Source organism: Colossoma macropomum, unplaced genomic scaffold (assembly GCF_904425465.1).
Source record: "Colossoma macropomum unplaced genomic scaffold, Colossoma_macropomum, whole genome shotgun sequence".
Lineage (NCBI taxonomy): Eukaryota > Metazoa > Chordata > Actinopteri > Characiformes > Serrasalmidae > Colossoma > Colossoma macropomum.
In genome coordinates, this window is record NW_023494793.1 from 9,297,402 (window position 1) to 9,320,752 (window position 23,351).

Here is a 23,351-nt window from a genome sequence, read left to right on the forward strand (position 1 = left end):
TTTCTATACAGATCTGATGTATTTTGTCTCTGCCTGAATGCACTGAGAGGGAAAGGGGTTACCACACCCAAAGGCAACCTCTTCTATCACACAGTCCCCCTCTTCTGGCCAAGCACTGTCATAACATCAACAAAGTCAGACTTTAAAATATGCTTGTTCACTGCAAACATATTTTTCCAAACAGTTTTGTCTTTTCACTATCAGTGTTTTAATGTCATTTAAAGGTTGAGGTATAAACATTGCTGAATGTTAGTATTCTGGAACATTTATGTATAATAGACACAATACACATAAGTGATATTAATACAATGTAGCTTCTTTAAAGACTCACCCATATTTGGATTACTGCAGTAGGACAAATTATGAGACACCACTTTGGATTATTGTACGTTTGAGTATAAAAATAGCATAGTAAAAAGGATCACATGGCTTATATTTAAATGTTAACAAAACACTAAAAATATCATATAAGTTTGAAAAATAGATAATTTTTTGTAGAGGTCTACTTTAATCACGCAAATCACGCTAATTTATTTCGTTTAGCATTATTATAACATTCTGCATGAAGTATTTTCCACTGCATTTTCCACTGAAACAAGTCAAATGAAAAAAAATAAAATAAAACATTTTTCACCATTATTGACAGCAAGAGAGTCTCAGTTGGGGAAACCTAAGACACTTGGGGAGAATGGGGATAAGGTGTCAGCCATTTCAAACCAGAGTCCCTAAAAAACAAATAAAAAACAAAAAAAACAATAATCCATTTGATCTGCTAGATTAGGACTGGAGAAGGACAAGGTTAAGAAAATACACTAATTAAAATTATTTTCATTCTAAATTATTTCTAATTCAACCTAGCTTTGATTTTGCTACTACTACTACTACTACTACTACTAATAATAATAATAATAATAATAATAATGCATCAAATAAAAGGAATGACAGAAAACAACAAAAATAATAACAACTGAAAAGTAAAAAATAGAGTAAAAGTAGAACAATTAAAATAATATGAAAATAATGTAAAAGTAACAGGCCAGTGAGAATAACGAAAATAATAAAACTTATAAATGCTAAAGTGAAAAAATATGTCTTGAAAAATGGTGGATGGAGCTTGGCGAATATTTATTGATAATGTATTCCAGATCTTTGGCATATAAAAACCAAAGGCTGCTTCACTACTCTTTTTAAATTTCATATAAAGGTGCTATACCATTAAGAAATTCTAAAACTAGTAATAAAATTGTATAGGCAATTCTAAAGGAAACAGGCAGCTAGTAGAGGATGTTAAAACTGGTCTAATATGATCTTATTTTTTTCTAGTACATGTTAACATTCTTGCTGCTGCATTTTGCACAACTTAGTTTGTTCTGGTTGTAGGAAGTCCTGTGAGCAATTCATTACAACAGTCAAGGCAAGAAAAAACAAAAGCATGTATCTATTACTTGGCATCTTGTTATTGGAAGTAGGGTCCCACCTTTGCTACTGGAATGGAATGTGCAAAAGCCCTGAAAGAGCATGCAGTACCTGTTGAACTTTTGGCCCTTTTTCTTTTGAAACTCCCTTTCATCCACGGTCCATACAGCCCCTTTCCCTCCATCCACCCGCACGAAACACTTATGGAGGCTGAGGTTGTGGCGCACTGCGTTCTGCTTACAAAAAACAATTGCAGACAGCAGAAGACAACAGAAACTATGATTTGAATTGAATGATTTGAATATGAATTGAAAGTAGAATCCAGTAATAAAGGAAGTTTCAGTCTTCAGAGATGGGGACTCACATATTAAGATATGATTTCATGTCAACACTGCCATCTAATGGCTAAACTGTCATAAAGCTCTGGGTCAGGGGTGGACAATCCACCAGGGAAAAGAGAGGCAAGAAGAGTTTAGCGCCGACGATGATCTAACACACCTACATATAACATTTGGGGTTTCTCAGAATTTTAATGACTTGTGGGAGGCGTTTTGATGTGGGATCAAGTCCTTATTTACCCTTTATTTATACCTAGGATGATTTCAGAGGATTGTGAATTAGCTGCACTAAAATGGGCTGGATGAGTTGAACTACATCTCAGCATGATACAGTACCTTCCAAGTGGGAGTGTTGTGACGGAAGTAAAAGAACATTCGAATGAACCAGTTGTAGATTTCATTCAGTGCTCTTCGCTTGTCTGGTGCCTCCAATATTGACTATGGAAAAAAATAATCATGCAGACAAAACATCACTAAGGGTTTCCATTTAATGTCATATATGCATATACTAATGCATCAATTCATCAGAACATAGTGGAATATAATGGCTGTATTATTTGCAGACATTGTTTACTCACCCATCTGATAAGAAAGGCATAGGTATATGGAGGCCTAATATTGACATATTTGTAGCATTCCATACTGTTGATGAAATCTATTATGAAGAGAAATATTTTATGGCATGGATTTTAAGTAAGGCTTTGGGAAAAAACATATGATGCCAATGACAAAAAATGTTACTGCTGACAGCCTATAACGATCCAAATATGGGTATGGTGTCATTGTACTACTGGGGGTTAAAATGTCATCTTCAGTGAATGAAAGACAAAAGGGTTTTTAGGACATGAGCGTGGGCTTGCATTAGCATGTAAGTGCATACATGTGAATGTGTGTTATCTATCCTGACAGCCCTGGGTAATTCAGTGTGTTAGTAGGTGTTACCTGACAGCAGGTGAGGGGCAGGCGTGGGCCAGTATTCCTGGCGTCCTGCTGCATCACTGGCCCACTCTGCCCCTCCATCTGGCTCCTCGGGTGGGGGCATGATCGCTGCCAGTGGACTCCACCAGCCTAGGCCTGCTCTCTGATAGAGAACCACACATTACACCACCATACATTTAATACAGGAGAAACATCAACTGTTTGAAATGGTAAAACTATGACATGGGACCATCTATAAACAAAGTTAATCTCAGATTTTTTTGTGGTTAATTAGACAATTAGAGATGGGTTTGCATGCAGTTTCATGATAAACAGAGTCTGAGAGTTTGAGGAAATGGAGGTGAGGGCAAATATGTTTTTTTTTTCTTACTGGGTGTGCTGAGTTGTGTTCAGACAGCCTTAGATGGAGCTGCATGGCATGAAGTCTCTGTCTCTCCTGAATGAGCTGAGACAGAGTGAATGCATTTTAGCATTACCAAAGAAAAATTTAAAACAAAACAAAACAGTAACTGGTATCTACACTTGTTTCAAGACTAAACATCTCAATGAATAATTTTATAAAAAGGTGTCAGTGTATCTAGCAACACTGCAAAAAAATGTCTAGTGTAAACATCTTAAATATAGTCATCTAATTGACTTCTAAGACTTTTAATGCATAAGTACAATCTGCCAAAAGAACAAGACAATTTCTCTACATAAAATTACTTAAAACAAGTCATCTAGAAATAGATTATCTATTTTTTCTTTCAATAATATTATAATGAGAAATATTAGATGTATTAACAAGATTTAAGCTTATTTTTTGAAATAATCAAAATTATAGACATTATGTAACTATATTTCAATAAATAATGCTTAAACATGCACAATCATCTGACAACAGAATAAGACATTTTCTCTATCTAAAATTAATTAAAACAATAAGGTCATCTAGAAATGTCATCTAATATTTTTCTAACAATTTCATAATGGGAAATATTAGATATATTAACAAGATTTAAGACTTCACTTGCCAAGACGAAATCTAGTGAAATCTAGAACAATGTCTTAAACAAATCTAAAATGTTTCTCATTTCTGAAATACCCACTGATTATCCTGCTGAATGCAACTACATATATACCTGATTCTCCATATGCCGCACCCTGTCCTGCTGTACCCTCCATTGCGCAATAGTTTTTTCTCCACAGTTGTGTACATGGTTCAGGTGTCTAGACAATTAGAGCGAAGTATGGTTATTTAAAAAAACGGTACCAAGAGGCCTGGCAAAGAGTAGCCAGATATGTGGCAAATTTGGCTAAAGCGCCTCAAAAACGATGAAGACTCACTTTAGGAAAACAGGGTACTCCTCAAAAGCTTCATCACAGCCAGGCCAACGGCACCGTCCATTGACAAAAAGACAGCTTACCACTTCTGATTGGACAAGGCTGTGAAGGATAAATGTATATTGGCAAAATGTGCCAGTAAACGGACACAATCATCAGATATGGGCTCTGGGAGGTCTGCTCATGAGCTGCTCATGAGCTGGCTAAATTAAAATGCAACTGACTGCATTCATAGTTTGAAAAATTAAAAAGTAAGAGCAGTAGAGAATCTGACCTGTTCAGCTGAATGCTGGGTGTTTTGCGCTGATTTATGAAAGCTAAAGCTTGACTAGAGCTATATCCTGTGGCCTTTTCTCTACTGTTGACTGCTGGGTCACACTCGTTTGGTGATAAACGAGAAAAATCGGTGTGTCCTGGAGAAAGAATACAATAAGGAAATGAATGAGTGATGGAAGAATTATGCACTGTAATACTTTTGCCAATCACTACTGAATTTTAATAAAATTGACTAAATATTATGATAAATGTAAATGATTTGAATAATAACTCATGTAAGATGTACAACTTCTGGGTCACAAATATTTCCTGCTAAACAATAACGAACTGTATTCTGCTTCGCTCATCATTCTGTTTCGAGGCAAAGACGAGGCAAATACATTCTTATCTTGTTCTCAAGCAGCAGCTCGAGGGAACTTAGATAAAATAATAATGTTATTTTAACGTAATATTGAATGTTTTCTTGCCACAATACAAACCCAGATGTAGTAGAGAGGTGGAACGGAGCACAGATGGTCTATTCTGGGTCAGCTGAGGACTCTGAAATGCTAACTGAAGAATATGTGTATGCGCTGCTTTATCAGCACTCTGCAGAGACAAACACACAGAGACAAACACACATATATACACAGAGATTTTCAAATTTATAGCTAACTGATACATTAACATTTATAGCATTTAGCTGGCAAGGGGCTTCCTGTCTAAGCATTAATGAAACATTTTTCATATTTCTCACTAAAACAAATTGACAAAAATAATTCCACACTAGCTCACCTACGGTCAGCCACATCGGATCACAGATCTGGAAATCCAATGCTTTTCTATTTGCTGTTTTACTATTTCTTTCTGTTGTGCTCTTTGGTCAAATACCTCATAGGCACAAATATACGAAACCCCAAAGGAAACATAACGAACCTGTATGTTTTATACATTAATGAGGTATAACTGTCCTTATTCAAGTGAACATTAGAAGGAAATAAATACTTTTCCTTTAGAGAAAATATAGGATCAAACAGTCTTCCCAAATGGATTTTTAGTGGCAGTTCATTTCAAACTCATAATGTAATTTGCACATTGAATACAGATAATAATAGAAATAATAATAATAATAATAATAATAGGTCTGATAGAAATGTAGAAGTGCCTCACAAAAATTTGCAAAAATAAGTTTAAACAAAGATTACATTTTAAAGATGAAAGATTTCACAATCTGACGCAGAAGACCGCTGCAAAAACTAAACCTTTGAGACAATACGTTCATATGAAACTAGTTGAATAAGTGAAATATCATTCTTAGTGTTGTATTTATAACTAATTAATACTTCTCAGATGAATCATTCTGTATGCAGTTAAACTCAACATTTATAATATATTTAAGGTATGATTTAGATCCTGCTAAGGCAAACTTTATAACTGAAAATCTAGTTTCGAAATTCTGCATAGTTGCACGAACTACATAGTTTTTTTTTGTTATTTGGATTTTTCAAGGAAATCCATAGTCTGACCTGTCATAATTTGATGTGGAATAAACCAAAAATCATAAACTGCACCAATTACCTGAGAGGAAGGGTTTTCTTCAGACTGGACTGAAGCATGGATATTTAGATCATCAACCTTATCTTCCTGCTCCTCTTTCAGAACACGACGTCCTTCTACATCCCTCACGCACCTCGTCCTGTCGCTCTCGCTCTTGGACTGTGGCATTCCTATAGTTAAAACAGAAGCAACTCTTATAAGCATTACATTCGTGTTTACATCTAAATAGAAGCTAGATAAACAGGAGGTCAGGCACTAAACTTTTTCAACTACGTAATGATAATGCTTTACTTCTGGCTTCTTGGCTGTTCCAAATTTTTGCTCACTTCACAATATCTGCAAAAAACAATCAGAAATCCTCAAAAGATGAAGACTGAGGCAGAAATGTAAATGCTTTTCTTTTAACACAACACAAGGGTTTTTCCCCTTCATTAACATTATGAGGGTGGGAAAGGAAATAAATGAAAGTAGAATGACTGCTTCGGTGGATGTGTACATTGGCACGAGATAGCAAAGCTGTCGAAACAGAGCACATGCTCTCACGGGGAAGCCGGACCATGGGGCAACACCAAAGACAGGGATTTAAGCTGAAGCCCCTTTCACACCCCTTCACCCATCTCAATTTAGCAGTTGAGCAAATGCATTTCTATTTCAAAAGCACATCGACCTCTCCCACCTCTCAGGAAACCACACAAACACACACCGCACGCAAACACACACTCACACACGAATGCATGTACACTCACTTTGCATTTTGCAAAAAACACATGCACAAGATAAGCAAGCCAGGAAGGGGAAATGGGATATAGGTACACACAGAAAGAGAAAGTTCTCAATCTTTGTGGTTACTGATATTATCTCTGTGTACAAAAAAACACTTGAGCTGAGATCACAGGATTAAAAATAAATAATTGAATGTTGCACATTATAGAAGTGAACATTTCTGATGGCCTCAAAATATCAGTAAATAAACAAATAAATAATAATGTAAAACAAAAGAATTACATAAAAATTGGTGAGTGTAAGCAAACTATAATATCTAATTGCAGATGCCAGCTGCAATCATATTAACAGTCAGCACTGGAAGACTTCCAACAAAGTGATCATTGGCCTATTCATAACAAAACGCCTGACACATACTGCCTACAGCTATTGTTCTGCTTAGTGATAGGAGCTTGTATATAAACAAATTGCTCTAAGGGGTTTTGGACATGACCTTCCCAGTGATGGAAAATTACTCACTGCCCAAAATCTTCAAATCTTCTTTTTTTCTTCATAAAATGGAACGTTTCGTTATTACGCACAACTCTCCCACAAAGCCATTCAACAGTGTTTATGGTCTGAAACTGGTAAAAGTCTTTTCTGGAATCAGTTTCTACCAACCACTCAGTCTACCACATATTGTTTACACAGACAAAAACATGTGAACAAAACTATTTTCAGGAGTTTTTCATTTTCAGGATGATGCGCACCAAGACATATACAACATGAACAACAGTCATCTGTGATATAACACAAGAGAACCTCATTGCGACTACGCACACCTTTCAATTAGTCCACCCACATATGCATTTTTACCAATCTCATTAATAAAACATAAAAATATATCTAGATTTTTAGAATCTATACTGCATATAGTATAATGTCTATACTGTATATTCTATGGAGAAGGCCTACATCTGATACTCAAATTCTTTCCAAAAGTTTTTCCATAAGTATTTTTAGACAAATGGATTCTGTTGCAATTTAGATAATCTAATAACAATATGAATACTTAAAGATACTTTGCTTTTCAGAAAAATAAGGGAATCATTTCAATGCAGAGCAGAAACAGACAATGCAAACGACATCATGTAATGCACAACGAGCAAATGTACCCTGAAAACTGCACATTGTGACATCTTTTATTTCATGACGAAACACACAAAAAACAAGAGCATGTATACTTTTACCTGAACAAACTATACTAAAATAAAATGAAAACCAAGCAACAAACAAGAAAAACAAGAAACAAACAAACAAAACCAGCACATGCACCTATGAATCACTATTCACAAGTCCTCTACAGTTGAACAGATACTTGAAATGTATTTATACTCAATTATTTATTGCATTTTTTGTCCTCATTGTACAACAACTGAGTGGGAAAACAATTACCTGCTCAAAAGCACACAACCTTCGATTTGCACTTTTTTGTGCCTCCACGTCTCTTCCTGTGTTGCTGTTGTTGACAAGAATGAAGAAAAAATACGTAAAAGTCTTATTTTTTGTCATCCAAGGTGTTAAAACTCCATGGTAAAGGCCATAATCAACTAAGTTTGCATAAAAATGTGATCCTTTATCTTTTATGATGACTTTTTTAAGACAAATAAAAGACTTGAAAAGACTTCTACGTCAAAGTCTTGTGTACCTGTAGCACTTCTAGGTGATCTGAAGTTACAAGAGTACTTTGTGTGGTTAGGAAAGGCTCATATGGAAGAAAAAAAAACTGACTTCTGTAATCTACATTAGATACTCCTATTTGAAAAAGTGTTAGTCTATTAGACTAAATATCATCTAATGACATTTAATACATAACTACTTCTGCAATTGCAAAATTACAAACAAGCGAGATTGATTTTTACTCAGTCTAGTTGTATTTGAGATTACTTATTTTAAATCATCAGAAGTGGTGTGATTTTAGGTTTTACATGTATATGTGCATATATCTTACTTATATGTAGCAAAATAAGCAAAGAAGATAATGCTATTTCAAATTTTTACGTTCTGTCACACCTTTACTGAAGAGTTAAACATTCACGCACATTTAGATCTAAACATAATACAAAAACACTGTGTATATACTATGTATATTTTTACATATATATGTTACTTTAAAATATTAAAAATAAATGTTTACTTACTTTGCAAGTACATAAGGTCTTGCACTGCATAAGAAAATGCACCTTTTTCATACTGAGACTCACCTTAAGTTGTCACCTCCCTTTCAAAGTATTACGCGGCATGTGCTCAATGTCCAACCTGTATTTATACTCAGAAAATGCTAAATGTCATCAAAAAGGAAATTTGCAAGTTTTCAGCAAGAAATGCAGAGAAACTTTATGGTCAAATCAGAATAGTGAACAGTGTGGAAAATAATTACCTTACTCTAAATGCAAAACTATTAGTTAATCATTCGCGTCTGAAAACTGCACAATCTACTTACAATGGCCTAATCAGTCCTGTGATGAAAATAGTTGCACAAGGACGGTGAGAACAACAGCCATCTGTCATCCATTGCTTACTATGCCAGTAAAATCTTTTTTAGCTTATATGAACATTTGTGGGTCATTTTCAATTAAAAACTTGAATCAAACCATTGTTGAAGCAAATAACCTGTACTCCAACAAATGTTGCAAAAATACTGTGATTGCAAATATCCATAGCCTTTTTTATTCTAAAATTCCATGGAAAAAAAATACTGAAATAAGACTTAACAATTTACTGGCCATTCCTAAAGATGTCAGGATATGCTACCAGGTTATGAAGCGATTTTCTAAATAAGCCAACACCACATGCTTTTATTTGTCCATTCTTCACTTTCAGTCACTCCTGTACTTTGAAATTTTTTCAGAAATTTCAGGTAAATAACAGCAATAATGTAATACTAATTCCATTGTGAACTAATGAAAAGTTCTTAATTCACTTTGATATGTGCTTGTAGTATGATGAACGGAGAATTTATATTGTATGTAGCTGCATAGGTTTGATTAACTGGTACAATGTGGTGTTATGTGATTGCCCTATATAATTCTTCAGTACATACTATCCCCCTCAAACAAACATCACAATTATTGGTACCCCTGCTTTTAGTACTTTGTGCCCTGTTCCTTTGCAAGAATTGCACTGAGTCTTCTCCTATAAAACTGGATGAGACATGAATACACAAATAAAAGGATCTAATGCCATTCATCCATACAAATTTTTCCGCCTCTAGCTGATAAACAACAGACTAATAGCTCATTTTGCTTATTTTACAAAGGGTACCAGATGTTCCAGAGATTACAAATTTTAGCTGTTGTTATCGCATTTATTCATTCTTTACTATGTGAAAATTCTTGCTTTTTTGTTGTAATGACTCATCTAAAATTTGAATCATGTTTCTCTGACTCAGTATTTCTCTTTGTAGGTGTGAAGCACGTATGAGATTCAGCTGTGAGTAGATATGAGCTTTGTATGTGGGTGGCATTGCCACTGAAACTAGATGACCCATGATTTTGTGTGAAGTTTTGGACCTAGGTTCACATTCTCCTGTGCGTGAGTGTGTGAATCGGGGCTTAGATCAAGCTTTTTACTTTGTTCAAGCTTATTGTGTGTTTGTGGTCATAGAACAGTGTTACTTGTAAATGTTAATGTAACACTGTAGTTGTCATCATCACCATTATCAATAAAGCCATTATACAATAACAATTAATGCCACTTTATTTCTTCAGATACCTTTTTATTTTTTTAACCCAACAGCAATATCTCTGTAATATCAACAACATTCAAATGATTTTGGTGATTTATATACATGTAGAACGTAATCAACCGCAAGGGAAAGGCGACAAAAAACTTCAAAACAAATTGCACACCTGGGACTGTCCTCACGGGGCAAATGATGACGTGCATTTTCACGCTGACAGCCTGTTTTGTTCAGATTTCTTATTTTTGTGGTTGGCAAATGTCAACGGTCGAACACCGCATAGCCTGTCAATTCACTCTAGTATTCTGATTTCTCCGAAAAATATGATAAACATCACTGTTTGTGTGCCCATTTGCTGACAAATGTGCTAAGGCAAACAGTTTCGTAGGAGCAGTATTTAGTTTTCACTGTGATGAATCATAAACTATTCAAACCGCTATGCACATGAATGTGTTCTTACTTTGGAGATAGAGCAGAGCAAATGCTGACATACATAATATAGCCCCTGCAAAACACAAGTCTAATCTTTATTTTTGACATACAGACTTAAAAGCGTGGCAGTCTACAAACGAGTAAAGAAGTGTGGTCTATTGACATTAAATAAGTAATGAATTCTCTCGTGCTGAAATTACAATATGAAAAAGGCCTGTATTGGTATTCTGTGCTGAGGAGTCCATGTTACAAAACACAAATTCCGAAGCCTTGTATCGCACTTTTTGTTTTACTGTGCAACAAGGAGCTGCAAAAAAATGATAAATCATAATTGTGAACTTCTGCCCACTAAGAGGCGCTACCGCACGGAATGCAAAGATATAAACTGACCTTACTCAGGGAGTAAATGTGACATGTCTTCCATTTCAAAGTAGGTCTGGAGACTTTATAAGGCACTGTTGACTCTTCAAGGCACACTTGGATGCCTAAATAGTCAACAACATTACTATAATTAACCCACATAAGGATGAATATTCTTCATATTGTGAACAAGGATCTTATATTATATTGGACCATTCATTATTATACCATATTTTATAACATTACAAGGTTGTTCAGTGGATTAGTTCATTCTACCAACTACCATTATGCTAGTCATATGATTTCAGTTTATAGAAATGATTTTCAGTCCATCTAAGAACATGAACTCAAAAATTACTTGTGTGAGCATTAAATCTTTATCCAACTGGGAATACTTAAATATTTAATGTTACACTTAACTCTCTCACAGAGACTGACTACTGCATCCTCAGTTTTAATCCTTTCCAACGACTGCTTGTGTGTCCTCGGCTCTTTTTCCTTTTGTCAGGTGAGGCCATCTGTTCTCCGGGCTTCCAGCGGTTCGAACAGCTGTTCATGTAGGCATAAGGGCACACGGCAGAGCATCGTGTCACGCAGAGACAAAACACCTTTTTACCAGCAACTTACAGACAGTCTAAATGCTACTGCACCAAGGGCCCACCAGGTGAGCTGGCAGGCCACACTCTTCGCTTCAATCAAATACGCACCATGAAGAGTTTAAGGACAAGCATCTAACAAAGCAGAGCGATCAGATTTCCATGTGGATTGCAATCAGCAATCAGTAATAGGTAGTCCTATGACTGCAGTGTCCTATGGCCTTCAATCACTGCTGCACTTAAAGGTTTTTAATACAAGTTGGGTAAACAGATGAAAAACCAACTGTCTATTTACTGTATATGTCTTGCTTTGTTATGTATAACCTTTATTTTATAAACTGTGATGTTTCTTCCAATATGACCACAAAACTTTAAGGTTCAACTCACAGTGGTGAGTTCAGAAGCAGTTTTTGATTTTTGATCTCTACAGTGAAAAAATAAGCTAGTGGGTTATAAATGTGTACGTCAGTTCCAAAATAAATTACATTAACACTATGTTTCAGATTTACTTATTTTTGGCAACAAGATGATGGAGTATATTTTATGTGGAACCATTGTACACACGTAAATTAAGATGATTAGAAGCATTATCTGTCACTCCAATCTGACTGACTTCAGTTTTATATCCCTGTACATTTTCATGTGTTACTTCTCATTCTTAATAGAAAAAGTATATATTACAGGAATACTGCATTTATAGTGGACCCCAAAATTATCTGGACACTTTAACACATTTAACCATTGGTAAACCTTAAAAACTTTGTTATTTAGGTTACTTCAAAAAATGCTTTAACAAAATGATATTTGTTTCAGAAAAAATCAATTTTAGAACAACATGAAACTAATAGTAGACTCTTAGTGTAGAGATACCCTGAAGAAAACCTCAAACCAGACTGCACTAAAGATATTGCAATGCACAGAAGCAGAAACATCAAGTCCAGGGCTGTTTGTCTTAAGATGGTGTTGGTGAACTTGTGTTCATTGATGGAATCATGAACTCAAACGTGTACTTATGCATTTTGGATTCAAATTTGTACAAGTCTGCAAAGAAACTGCTCAAACATAACTGAAACACACTGGTCACTTTTTGAAAGAATGCTTTGCCAGATCTCTTGGAATTGTCTGTTTAAAATAAATAGCACTTATTTTCATATTAAGTTTCCTAACACAATGAACTAAATACATATTTAAGTATGATATAAATGTCTTAAACACTTTTTAAAGGCCCATCTTCTTTGTAACTTTGTAATGTGGTTGTTTATATGATTAACTTCATTTAGCTAATTATTTTAAACCAATTTTATCAGGCCCTGATAATTCTTTGAAAAAGGCACCAATAATGGCCTTCTCAGCTGCCATAATTTCAATGCTTGCATAACACAACACAATGTTCAACACACCACCATTTCCATTTAACGTTTTGCTCTATTTTATCAGGGCTGAATGCAGCCCAGGTGTGTCTAGAGTTCTTGTATTTATTTGCTGTGCACTTTGCACTTGAGCACCTATGTCTGGCAAATAAAGAAAAACGTTTGATATGTCGGTCTAGATTTTTGAACTTTGTGGCTTTTCTGGCCTTTGATGTGGAAGTCATTTGGTTATTTGTGCTATGTACAGTTGTTTTTGACCTACACACCCAAGTCCAAAAGTTTTAACAGTAATTATTGCATTTAAGGTGGAGTTTGAAGATTTTCATCTTCAAATACGTTTTGAGGCCATTGTACATTCCTACGTGATTTTTCATGCATATATGTGCATACTTTCATATGCTTCTATTCACTAATAATAAGAGAGGTTTGTGCATTTGAAAGAATAAGCGGAGTATCTATCTATCTATCTGTCTGTCTGTCTGTCTATCTATCTATCTATCTATCTATCTATCTAGCTATTCCTCCGCCCATCTATCAGTTTGTCTGTATGTCTATCCAGGTCTATGTATTAAACACCTTAGAAAAAGTGGTGTAGCACACTCAGCTCATTCCTCATTCATAAGAAGGGGGAATGTGGGCCAACTGGAAGTTCGCATCAGCCGAGCCGAGCGGAGCCGAGTGTTTCCGAAAGCAGCCGAGTGCCGGAGGCTGGGCGAGCACACGCTCTCCCCCGCTCACCGCGCAAAAACAACCGTTTCGTTTCTCCTCCTTTTACGTTTTCCTTCTCCATCCGGCTCCATCCCGCATGTCGTGATCGCCGCGGACGGCCATGAGGAGGGGTACTGGCTCTTTCTGCGAGTTCTCCACCCAAACAGACGCGTGTGTTTAGGTATATAGGGCGCCCGTAGGATGAGGATGCCAGAGGACGAGGCTGAGCGGTGAAGACACGCGCAGGGCTGATGCTTGATCCCATCAAACGGATTAAGTTCGGCACAAGATGGGCCGAAAGGTCCGTTAAGAGAAACGTGCGTAGCTACAACGGCTGAGATTCCAGCGAGACGAAGACGAAAGGCAGAGAGGAACAGAGCAGCAGCAGCAGCCCTGCGCCGCGCCGCACAGCCCCCTGTTAGCCAGATCCAGTCTCCAGACTCTATTTCCGAACGCAGTCCTGCGCACCTGACCGCCACACCGAGCCTCTATCAGTGGATTATTTATCAGGGCTCTCCCATAAACAGCCAGCAGCTCCGTGCACCATTCTGGCAAGGCTCCATTTATTTATTTCATTGTGCCGCGGTTGTGGAGGGGAATATAGCTACTGTTCGAGGCTCGCGCTGGCTTTATGGAAAACCCGGAGACATGACATGCACACGAAAAAAGAGGAAACGATATTTCTCGCTTTCTGAAACCCGTGTGCACGTAAGCTAACTGAATTACTACACACGGCGTTTCGCACAGACTTTAATAATGAAATTAATAATCTAACTTTGCGTTATATTGTTTTCTCCACGGACGTAACCATCCTGTGCATTCATTAATTAATTTATTTATTTATTCATCTAATCCTTCTGCTCTCTGTTACTTGGCAAAGGACGTGAAATCGATCTTGGATTACCGGTTGGATTCATGTTGGATCCACTGTGTGAGGTGTGTCGGTGCCAAAAGACACATTTCCCCTCCTTTTCTGTGTTTTCGTGGCTTGCTAACTGCAACAAGCTCCCGTTCAGGCCCACAGCCGAAGCCAAAGCCATTGTCTCGGATGAAGGCTTGAGGATTCCAGGTAAGATATCCATCAATCACATCCATTACAACCACACATTCTCTTGTTCTGAACCATTTAATAAAGGTAGAATTTTTAGGAGAAGCATCATTTATTAAAGGCTTGAGAAACAACCACTGATGTCAATCTGAGCCCTTCTGTGAAAGGCAAAGTATCCTTGTCTCTCGTCTCTTCTCTCTTGTCGCAGGGGCTACCTTATTGCTCACTGACTGAACTGTAGGCCTTTTTATCCACTTGTTATTTCACCCTCACAGAAACATGCACACCAAAGCATGCACGCACGCACACACACACACACACACACAAACGGTTGCTGTTTGTGTATATGAATAATGGAGGCCTGTGGCCCAAACAGATCTGAGCTGAACCCGAGACATAATGAAGGCATCAAACATTATAAGTGCGACTCTGACTGCTCTGTCTCGTGCATATAGACACTGTGATACAAGTCATTTGCACTTTTGCGTAGGCATTTAGACGCATTGGCATTGGCTGCGAGGGTCTCGTCACCAGATCTCAGCCATGAATTAGTTTCTCGATCACATATTCAGCCCCCCTTCTTGTCATGGGAATGATGTTTTATAGTGCGAGTAATGCAGGAGGAGCTAGGCTTCAGAAGACGCTGAAACCTGCCAGTGTGGCGCAGCTCATTCTTATGGCTACACAATAGCCTAATACAGACCAAGACTAAGAGGGGAAGACCTGACTAAGAACTGAACCTGTTATTATTTTATTATTTGTTTTTAGCTGCACCGACGTGATCTGTGTGGAGAAGTTGAAACAATTTTGGCTCTTTTGGATGTTGAATTCATTCCGTGTCGCCTCCTCCCTTAGAGAAAGAAAGGGGTAGCAGTGCTCGCTGCTGTTGGCGTTATTTTTCCCCACCTGTTTTCCGACAGGCCCCGCCCTGCCCTGCTAGGATTGGCTAGTAGTTCATACTCAGATACGGCAGACTGTTCGTGAGTGTGCCTTACTAACCAATCACAGCGCTGGAAGTGGACCATCTCTAGCCAATCCTAGCACGGAGGTGGGGTGTGTCGGAAAAGCGGTGGGGAAAAAAATAACGCCCTGCTGTTGCTATCCAGTTCTTGACTGTGGCGCGGCCTTCTGCCTCCAACCAACTCCCATTTTAGCAGACTCCTCCCGGAGCGTTCGCTATTAAAACGACATTAAATTTAAGGCAAACATAAAGATTCCAATCGTAATATACATTTAAACGTTTGCCTATTAGTTAATCAACGAGTAATTAGCATAACGCACGATCTCTTTGTTTACACGTATTTTGTGTGTTGCATAAGCTTAACTGTGGTGTCGTTAATGATCACTGGTGGATTGGGTGGGGGGCTTTAAATATGATTCATTTAAAAAGAAATTTCACAAACGTATTTATGTAATTTTCAATGCACTAATATATTTAGAGAATACAAAAGCAAATAATCAGACAGGGTTTATATTTTCATTTTTTCATCATAATACTCATTCTGGGATACCATAGACATTCTCAGCATTAAGGATCTGACATAAGAAGTCATAGATACGATGAACTTCTGTTCCTTTTAATTTTTTTCTTTTAGAATGACTGGTACTTCAAAATGCATCGACAGTAGTTAAATCTGATAGATAGCTATCATAAATAGGTAGGTAGGTAGGTTTACCTACACTTACTGCTATATCAAAAGGTCTTACTGACAAAATTAAGTGTGCTGTCTTTTTGCATTTATGTCAACTGCCTTTCTGACAATGTAGATAACCAGAGCAACCCAAACTCACTGATATCTAATATAACATTGGGTGTCATATTTCTTGGAAATATATGGTTTCCTCTGATTCATCTACAGTCTTGATAAGTAGACCTAAGATCTTACTTTCCTTTTAAATTTGAGAGGATGAAGTCACACCTGTTAGATTATTAGCTGTCATTCATTTTGTGGGCACTGAAATGTATATGTTCCAGCTGCCTTTGCCAAAAGTTAAAATACAGGTGCAAAATCTGTATTTTTATATTTTGTGTAGGTAACATCATCATTATGCAGTCCAGAAACCAGTGTCATTTAATTACTTTTTTAATCAAGTTGTCAGCTGCATAATGAGCATTCAGAGTCATGCACAATTGTCCAGAATTTTGCCATAGACACACTCAAACACATGATGGTTATAAAGTAAAAAAAAACATACATTTGACACCTAGGCCTGTCTCAGTAAAGTGGTACCACACATAGTTCATTTTGACTGTTTCTCAGTTTGATGTCAGCTTTTGCATAAATTTGTCTTGATTTAGTCAAATAAAAACAGATTTGTTCAGTAAGATTCTGGTAGTTTCTGTCTATCCTCATTATTATTGGGTCTTGAATTGTCAGGCAAACATTTTTTTTTCTTAACAGAACATACAGTTTGAAGTAATGCTGGATTACTGATATGCACTCGTATGCTTTGGTTCCACTATCTAAAAAACAAAACATTCACTTTTCTTCTCGTGTAGCTGATTGCATCTGGTGAGCCTTACTTCCCCTCCCACCTCACCTCAACACATACAAATTTGAGTGCATTGAGTCTTAGAAAGACACACACGCACGCACACACGGCATGAGGCAGAAGGGCCCTGTAGCTTAGCAACAAGCTGCTGTAATTGCTGTGACAGAAGTACATTAGTATGACTGCTCTAAAACAATAGGTCGATGTTGTTCTCTCTACTGTTGGAGTCCGATACTCTGTAATAATCACCTAGGGTTCTCAATAATCTCAAACAGTTCTGAAGTAAAATCTGATAGCCAGTCACAGCTAATACAAATGGTCCAGTAAGTGCTCCCAGTGTCATCACAGAAGGGTAGCTGTCTGAATTCACTAACTAGCCTTTTTTTTTACTGGGATCCTACATCTCGATCTCCATAATTAAATGGTTTCTCAACCTCACCATAGATCATGGGTGATTATCTTTCCCTCCCCCACCTTTCTTTCCCACTCCCCATCGTTCTGCCTCTCTATCTACAGAGATACCCACACTCAACATACAAAAAGTGATGTTAGGTGTTGTAACCTAGCAACAAGTGAGGTAATCACTGTGACAGACTAGTTGCTGGCATGCCATGTTGCGTGTGGTGGGAACAGCTGATCTGCTGTGTGCTGAGAGGGAAGCAGAAGATGTTCCTCAGCATGCTACAGCAGATGCTTACAGGAGCCCTGCTTTTCCCTTTCAGGGGACTATTGATTGATTTGTGTTTACAACTGACATGTAGCCTACAAATCTGCCCCTTTGGAGAGATGTTAAATTCAGTTCACACCCTGATAAAGGAAAACTGAGTCAGTATGTGTGAATAGTAAATTGTGCCACTTATTTTTTTTTTAATGGTACTGTTGTACATACATTTTTGTTTTGCAAGTAAATGTCATTTTTTGAGCGTTTCTGTTTTAGAGACAAACCTGATTCAGGTTTTCTGGGGGCTAGAATAGACCAAAAATACAAACTGGTTGGGGGGCCCCTTAGTATTTGATTGCGAACCCAGAAATTTTGTCAATTTTGCTATTTGAGGTCTAATAAACCCCACTGAAATATTTATTAGCTGCATGTTGATAAATCTGGCATGATTATCTAAATCTAGAACCTTTGAAAAGACTAAAAGCAGAGATTGGCTATTGTGAGAAATGTTGACTGATGTTCAGTTTAGTGTTGCTGGTTTCTGAAAAGTTTGTATCCCAGGAACATTAAGTTAAATGAAACACAAAACAGTTTTATTTCTTCCATAAGTGATAAATGCCTTTTCTATCCCCCTAACTCATTAATGTCTATATCTGGAGTTGTAAATTTCCATATGTCCATATGTTGTCAGAGCTTGCCCAAGGAAATGTTTCAAATCCATCAAACCATATAGCAAAAAAAATAATAATATGGTGAGTGGTAAAATCTCATTAAGTTCAGTCTTTTGGTCACACTGGACTACTGATTTTTAACACAATAAGACAATTCACATTTTTATTATAGGTATGTACATACATAAATACATACGTACATAACGAAATGAGTAGTGTTAGATGTTCATCCATGGTATAATAATACAAAATTCCATCACTTTAAACCAAACAGAAAAAAGAAACTGTGGTATTTTCCCTTATCATACCAAATTTAGTTATTGGACATGAATGTGTTAGCCAAGAATGTTAAAATGGGAAAAGCAGTATATTCTTGATGTTCAAATTTTAAGGAGGTCCTAGCTCCTAAACTATCCAGATTTGCTTCGAGAAGACCCATATTAAAGAAAGAAGTCAAATGGAAATGAGTTTACTGTAAACATTTGTTAAAAGCTACAAACAATAGGAAATCGGATCAATTGTTATCTGTTCAAGTTGCAAAAGTTTTTTAGTGATCACTGATTATCAGTCGGGTACAGACCCTGACTGGTTCACTCCCACAGTCTCTCATCATTATTGTAAACACTTTCTGAACCTGTGAGATATCAAATATAGTAGCTTATTTTCAATTAGGTGCACACTGTTGGGTGATTGTAGAGGGACTCTGCATCAAGAATCAGTCTGAAAATCAATTAGCCTACCCAGCTTTTTTTAGCATTGCATTTGGTGTACACAAGATGAATAGAAGGCTAAAATGTCCAGATGGAGGGTTTAGAGGAACAGTATTAAACAATGTTTCATGAATCAAAATATCTGTTAGCATCTGTTATCTTCACACATCTTATTTCGAGGACAGACTGGTTTTTACCATATCCTCATCACCACTCTTGACTCCTGATCCAATCTTCCACTATATTGCACTTCTCTTGACCCCTGATCCACCTCTCCAACTACACTGGTGTGCAGTGGGTGAATCAATGGCCTTTTGCTTTACAGCAGGCACGCTGGATTGTGGACCTTGTTTAAGTCTTTGAATTGCAGTTTAAGATGAGGAAATAAAATCTGGAAAACTTGTGGTCTGGAGACCTCGATGATCTTTAAAATAGCTGTTGCGCCCTCTTTTGAGGCTAAGCTCGCTGACCTGTACAGGCACATCTTGGCACTTCACCTCAAACAGGACCCAACAATAAAAATTCAATATACTGCACTGGGCATCTGATTCAGTTTTGCAGGCAAGTACAGCACAGCTGAATGCCTGCTGTGCTAAACATGCTTTTGCCTTTTGGGAAGCTAATAAGGGGAGCTGCTGGGAGTGGCCCATGGTCAGAATCTTTGTAGTTTCCATGAGGTGAAAAAGCATCAGGAGAGACAGGGTTTGAGCCTAGTAATTGTATATCTGGTGAGTGAGTGTAGAAGGATAAGATGCTAAGGTTGAGACTAGGTGGTTAAGGAGATCAAGCACAGACCACATACTGTATTCAGTGAGCTTCTCTGAGTTCTGATCTAGGTTCTGTTTCTGTTAGTAAGGTCTTAGTAAGTAAGAAAATAATCTCATCCAGGCTTCTAACTCTTAGAAGCTTTATGAATATGGTCTAGAACTGTCAGTACACTAGGCAGTGCAGATTTTAATGGGAAAAAGGAAACATGCTCATTAACTCCAAAATGGTGAGAATATAGAGTCAGATATGGTAATGGTAGCGTGATATATCAATATAGATGGGTATAACACAGAACATACAAGTAGTCTCTATTTATCATACAAATTGTGAAGACATCCCAACAATAGTGTCCCAACACTACTTCAGTTGGATTTCTTCATAAAATAAAAATGAGTCTTATCATATTTGGTTTAGGGGAAATAGAATAAAATGCATTTGCCACTAAAAGTAGCAATGCTTTTAGCCATTTTTCCGTTCAAACAGCATATATGTGCCAGGTTAAATACTTTTATGGTACAGACATTTTCATCTTTACAAAAATCTGTTAACTTTGAACAAAGCTTACGCAAAGTTCGAAATTACTGCCACATTGAAAACAATAACTATTTTACTTTATTCATAGGTGTAAGAGGAGGAGACAAAAGGAAGCAGTTTTGAAAAGTAGCTCCAACGAGAACTGCAAAATGGGGCAATGCAGAACCAGCTTCTCCTGCTCTATGTGAGACAACAACAAGAGGCAACCACGAAGACGAAAGACAGCTCAGCCGGAGGAGGCGGAGGAGGAGGAGGGGGAGGAGGTGATAGAAAAGGAGGTGTTTGTTCCAAAGGAGAGGAAGAAGCTCTGCAGTCAGAGCAGAAAGAGGGATGGCCAACGGAAACGAGAGCAGTGATGGGCCCAGTAACCCCCTGGCAGCAGTTGTGGCTACCACAGGTGGAATGGTGGGTGGAGGGCCTTCATCGGCTGTGTCCACTTATGTTAAGCTTGTCCTTCTAGGGCTGATCATATGCATCAGCCTTGTGGGCAACTTAGTGGTCTCTCTGCTAGTGTTAAGGGACAGGGCCCTACACAAGGCCCCATACTATTTCCTGTTGGACCTCTGCCTGGCTGACACCATTCGATCAGCAGTCTGCTTCCCCTTTGTATTAGTGTCCATCAAGAATGGCTCAGCCTGGACCTACAGTGTACTCAGCTGCAAGGTGGTGGCTTTCATGGCTGTGCTCTTCTGCTTCCATGCCGCCTTCATGCTGTTCTGCATTAGCGTCACACGGTACATGGCCATTGCACATCACAGGTTCTACTCTAAGCGCATGACCTTCTGGACCTGTGTTGCTGTGGTGTGTATGGTCTGGACACTGTCAGTTGCTATGGCTTTCCCGCCTGTCTTTGATGTAGGTACCTACAAGTTCATTCGTGAAGAAGACCAGTGCATTTTCGAGCATCGCTACTTCAAGGCCAATGACACACTGGGCTTCATGCTTATGCTGGCTGTGCTGATCCTGGCCACTCACGTGGTCTACATGAAGCTCTTGCTCTTTGAGTACAAACACCGCAAGATGAAGCCCGTCCAGATGGTTCCAGCCATCAGCCAAAACTGGACCTTTCATGGGCCTGGAGCCACTGGCCAGGCGGCCGCCAACTGGATTGCAGGATTCGGACGGGGCCCAATGCCACCTACCCTGTTGGGCATCAGGCAGAACTTGCACAACCAGAACCGACGGCTGCTTGGCATGGAGGAATTCAAGGCAGAGAAGCAGCTTGGCAGGATGTTTTACGTGATCACCTTGTTTTTTCTGGTGCTGTGGTCACCATACATTGTGGCCTGTTACTGGCGGGTCTTTGTGAAGGCATGCACCATCCCACACCGATACCTCTCCACTACGGTGTGGATGAGTTTTGCCCAGGCAGGGGTAAACCCCATTATCTGCTTTTTCCTTAACAAGGACCTGAAGAAGGGTCTGCTGGCCCACCTGCCTCCCTGTTGTAGAACTAAACCTCAACTACCCCGTGAGCCTTACTGTGTCATGTAAAGACAAATGTTCATTCGTTTTTTTTCTTTACTATTCTTTCTCTTGTTGTGGGTGACAACTAAACAGTAAGAAATGTTTAAATGTATTTGATGATGAAGGCATGAGGGACATTTTTTGTTACTGTGGCCTTTGACGCAGTGCGTGATGCTTTAAAATGGTGCGTATCATGGAAAAAAAGCATCTGCTGTCACCTAAATGTTCTATCTTCTTTTTTCTTGCTGATTTTTAAGGGAAAGGTTTCTGGGCAAAAATGTGAATCACTAAATTATATATAAACAGTCCTGAGTGCTGTTTACCACAAGCATGAGGGTGCTATCATTCTTAAAAACAGGGGTATAATTATAATGAAAAAAACAACTGTTTTCATACCAAACCAATTATTTTAAGTGACCAATTGTATGAGGACTGAATCACAAAGGGCCAAATGTGATTGATTCTGTAAAAATAAACACCTCTCTTTATCTAATGGCATCACATGTAAACTATCAAACCCTTTAATTGAGCCTGAAGACTATTATTCAGCCAGAAATATATATTAGATATCAAAACATTGTTAATAAACAGCAGAAATCTACACTCTTTGCACAGCATTATTTTAAGGACCAATTACTAAAGTGCAAATTTTGCAGAAATCAAAAACTATTTTGTGCATGCATGTATTATGTTTAAGGAGAAAATGATGTATGCAGTCTCCATGTAAAGTTAATGCTGAGAGCTTAAATTGGCCAAAACTGGTACATTTATGTTAATCTTTGGAGTGTCCAATTAGAATAAATAATAGAAAATAGGCAACTCCGATTCTCTTAGACATTACAGATTAAAGAACAAGGAATGGTGTTTTTTGTCTGCTACATGCACCAAAGACATCATTGATCTGAAGGAAGTAGTTGAAGCTATGTCAGATTCAGTGCATAATCACATTTGGCTCTTATCTTTAACTGCTTTAATTAAACGTTTTGCTGTAATGGCTTACTATATTTATTTATGTCTTTTTCAACTCTATTTATAAATTAATTTTCACTAATGAAAAAAAAATTCATTACAATGCAGAAAATGACTAATGCCTTCAAGTTTATTTGCCTGAATCTAGGAACATGAGCAGTGTCTTGTTATTAAAACAGAAGAGTTACTGAGGAGGTGGCATGAAAAATGTACAGCATTGTAGTTGATGTCCTCAAATGTTTTCAAATTTAGTACTGACAACATAACATGAGTTGACAAAAAAAGAAAAATG

The 23,351-nt window shown here is 37.7% G+C and overlaps 2 protein-coding genes across 7 annotated transcripts; one reads left to right on the top strand and one right to left on the bottom strand.

Moving 5' to 3' along the window:
* Positions 1–240: 240 nt before the first annotated feature.
* foxp3b (forkhead box P3b) lies at positions 241–8,824 on the bottom strand. Of its 6 annotated transcripts, none has more exons than XM_036577985.1 (13): positions 8,795–8,823; positions 7,986–8,049; positions 5,850–5,998; positions 4,772–4,880; positions 4,291–4,429; positions 4,020–4,118; positions 3,815–3,902; positions 3,064–3,138; positions 2,697–2,835; positions 2,333–2,409; positions 2,091–2,192; positions 1,528–1,649; positions 241–725 (listed from the first exon to the last, which is right to left on the bottom strand). In XM_036577985.1, exons 3-13 carry the CDS (start codon positions 5,994–5,996, stop codon positions 671–673), a joined length of 1,152 nt encoding a protein of 383 aa, XP_036433878.1. In that variant the 5' UTR covers positions 5,997–5,998; positions 7,986–8,049; positions 8,795–8,823; the 3' UTR covers positions 241–670. The 6 variants fall into 6 exon arrangements, with proteins under 6 accessions (XP_036433878.1, XP_036433875.1, XP_036433874.1 ...); XM_036577982.1 differs by lacking the exon at positions 241–725 and adding an exon at positions 6,120–6,164 and having other exon boundaries at positions 1,341–1,649; positions 8,795–8,824; XM_036577981.1 differs by lacking the exons at positions 241–725; positions 8,795–8,823 and adding exons at positions 6,120–6,164; positions 8,732–8,761 and having other exon boundaries at positions 1,341–1,649.
* Positions 8,825–13,767: 4,943 nt separating this feature from the next.
* Positions 13,768–23,045, top strand: gpr173 (G protein-coupled receptor 173). The gene is made up of 3 exons (XM_036578416.1): positions 13,768–14,446; positions 14,619–14,807; positions 20,712–23,045. Exon 3 carries the CDS (start codon positions 20,954–20,956, stop codon positions 22,115–22,117), a length of 1,164 nt encoding a protein of 387 aa, XP_036434309.1. The 5' UTR covers positions 13,768–14,446; positions 14,619–14,807; positions 20,712–20,953; the 3' UTR covers positions 22,118–23,045.
* The last annotated feature ends 306 nt before the right edge of the window (positions 23,046–23,351 follow it).

Excerpts from the sequence above, each read along its gene's own strand:
- foxp3b (XM_036577982.1), bottom strand. The coding sequence starts at position 5,996 with ATGCCACAGTCCAAGAGCGAGAGCGACAGGACGAGGTGCGTGAGGGAT. Across the intron at positions 4,881-5,849 it reads AAGAAAACCCTTCCTCTCAG|AGTGCTGATAAAGCAGCGCA; the intron begins GTAATTGGTGCA and ends TTGTCTCTGCAG. Across the intron at positions 4,119-4,290 it reads CCCAGCATTCAGCTGAACAG|CCTTGTCCAATCAGAAGTGG; the intron begins GTCAGATTCTCT and ends TATCCTTCACAG.
- gpr173 (XM_036578416.1), top strand. The coding sequence starts at position 20,954 with ATGGCCAACGGAAACGAGAGCAGTGATGGGCCCAGTAACCCCCTGGCA.